Source organism: Chiloscyllium plagiosum, chromosome 31 (assembly GCF_004010195.1).
Source record: "Chiloscyllium plagiosum isolate BGI_BamShark_2017 chromosome 31, ASM401019v2, whole genome shotgun sequence".
In the NCBI taxonomy this organism is placed as follows: domain Eukaryota; kingdom Metazoa; phylum Chordata; class Chondrichthyes; order Orectolobiformes; family Hemiscylliidae; genus Chiloscyllium; species Chiloscyllium plagiosum.
Window position 1 is genome coordinate 42596784 of NC_057740.1, and position 2038 is coordinate 42598821.

Genomic DNA, 2038 nt, shown 5'->3' on the forward strand with positions numbered 1-2038 from the left:
TAGTAATCCCCAGGTCCCCATACAGCGTAATGGTGCTGGGTCTAGCCTGTCCCTTTCAACACGAGTTACCTTCAGGTCCTGATTGGGTGCAGATATCTGGAAGCTTCCAGCACAGCCTCTTCTGTTTGGAGTTCCTTCAGGAAAAGAAGCAGAAGATCAGCGCCTGGTTAGCCACAGCATCTGGGTTCCTATCCCCAACCCCCAACAACGGGCGGATCCTGGGGGCCTAACCCTCAGCTTTGTCTTCCACCACTCGCCCCAATAACTCCTCACCAGCCTCAGGGTCAATCCCTGTCCGGTTTCACTGAAGCACCTGGAGGTGATTAGCCAACATACAGGGGCTGCAATAATACAAGATGTTGTTGTTGTGGTAACGTGCCACCAGTGATAGGCATAGCCTCACCTCTGTTCTAATGTTCAGCTTTGGGGAGGGGCTGGGTGGGGAAGAGGGGAGGAAAGAGAGATTTCCTCTTGGTGAAGGAGAGAGGGGCTCAGTCCTCCCAATATTGGTTAATATCACAACCAGAGTAACATACTGGTTACTCAACCAACACCCTCTACCCACACCCCCACTGCCCCTCTCCCCCTCCCCTCCCCCATTTCCAGTAGCCAGTTCCCTCTGCTCACATCCACAGCTCAAGAGTTTCTGTGTCTTACCAGACAGCAGTGGGCTGGGACTGGATGTTACTGACACCTCCTTCCAGTGGTAGCAAGGTCTGCAGGTTTCTCAGCTCCTTCGCTGTGCTGCCCGGGTCAGGCTCATAATCCAGGGTGACCTCTGTGTAACCCAACTCACATTTCCAGTGAGCAGCAACTTTCAGAGGAATGGCCGAGCAGTCAAGAGTAGAAACCTATAAAACACAGAGACACACACGCGTGCACACACACACACAGCCACAGAGACAGAGACACACACAGGCACATAGACACATGCACAGAGGGATATCAGACTGAATCCATCACCAGGAATGTACTGTTTGGATTTGCTGGTGCTCCACACTGACCCAAAGCCCCTCCGACCTCTCCCCCTATCCCTACCCCAATCCTGCTCTCTCCTCCTGAACCCCCTGGAAGGGGTTGAAACTTTGGCAGCATTGGAAGAGGCCAATCAGCCCATTATGATCTGAAGGATATATTGGTTTCAGTTGGTTCCATTGTTAGGGGGACAGATAGGAGGTTTTGTGGGAACGAGAGAGACTCATGATTGGTGTGTTGCCTCCCAGGTGCCAGGGTCGTGGTGTCTGTGATTGTGTTTTTGGGATCCTTGAGGGAGAGGGGGAGCATTCCAAGTCGTGGGCCACATTGACACCAATGACATAGGTAGGAAGAAAGGTGGGGATCTAAGGCAGAAATTCAGGGAACAAGGGTGGAAGCTGAGAGCTAGAACAAACAGAGTTGTTATCTCTGGTTTGTTACTCGTGCCACGTGCCAGTGAAGGGAGAAACTGGGAGAGAGTGGAGCTGAATACATGGCTACAGGGATGGTGCAGGAGGGTGGGTTTTGGATTCTTGGATAATTGGAACTCTTTCTGGGGAAGGTGGGACCTCTACAAACAGGATGGTCTCCGCCTGAACCAGAAGGGTACCAATATCCGGGGGGGGATATTCGCTCAGGCTATTGGGGGTGAGTTAAAACTAATCCAGCAGGGGGATGGGAGCCAAAATTGTAGTTCGAGTATAGAAAAGATTGAGAGTATGGAGATCCGAAATCAAGTATCAGGGATGCAAGATGGCACCGGCAAGCAAGATGATGGTTTGAAGTGTGTCTACTTCAACGCCAGGGGCATCCAGAATAAGGTGGATGAACTTGCAGCATGGGTTGGTACCTGGGACGTCGATGTTGTGGCCATTTCGGAGACATAGATAGAGCAGGCACGGGAATGGTTGTTACAGGTCCCAGGATTTAGATGTTTCAGTAAGAACAGTGGGCGCCACGGTGACACAGTGGTTAGCACTGCTGCCTCACAGCGCCAGACGACCCAGGTTCAATTCCCACCTTGGGCGACTGTCTGTGTGAAGTTTGCACATTCTCCCCGTGC

The 2038-nt window shown here is 52.0% G+C and overlaps 1 protein-coding gene across 1 annotated transcript in view; it reads right to left on the reverse strand.

Annotated features, from left to right (window-relative positions):
- Positions 1-21: 21 nt before the first annotated feature.
- The window catches only part of LOC122565061 (F-BAR domain only protein 1-like), a 41728-nt gene continuing 39711 nt past the window's right edge, over positions 22-2038 (reverse strand). The window contains exons 20-21 of the mRNA XM_043720691.1: positions 658-851; positions 22-134 (exon numbers count right to left, since the gene is read on the reverse strand). Of these exons, the coding sequence (XP_043576626.1) occupies positions 56-134; positions 658-851 (273 nt within the window). The 3' untranslated portion in view covers positions 22-55. The remainder of the gene's footprint in view (positions 135-657; positions 852-2038) is intronic.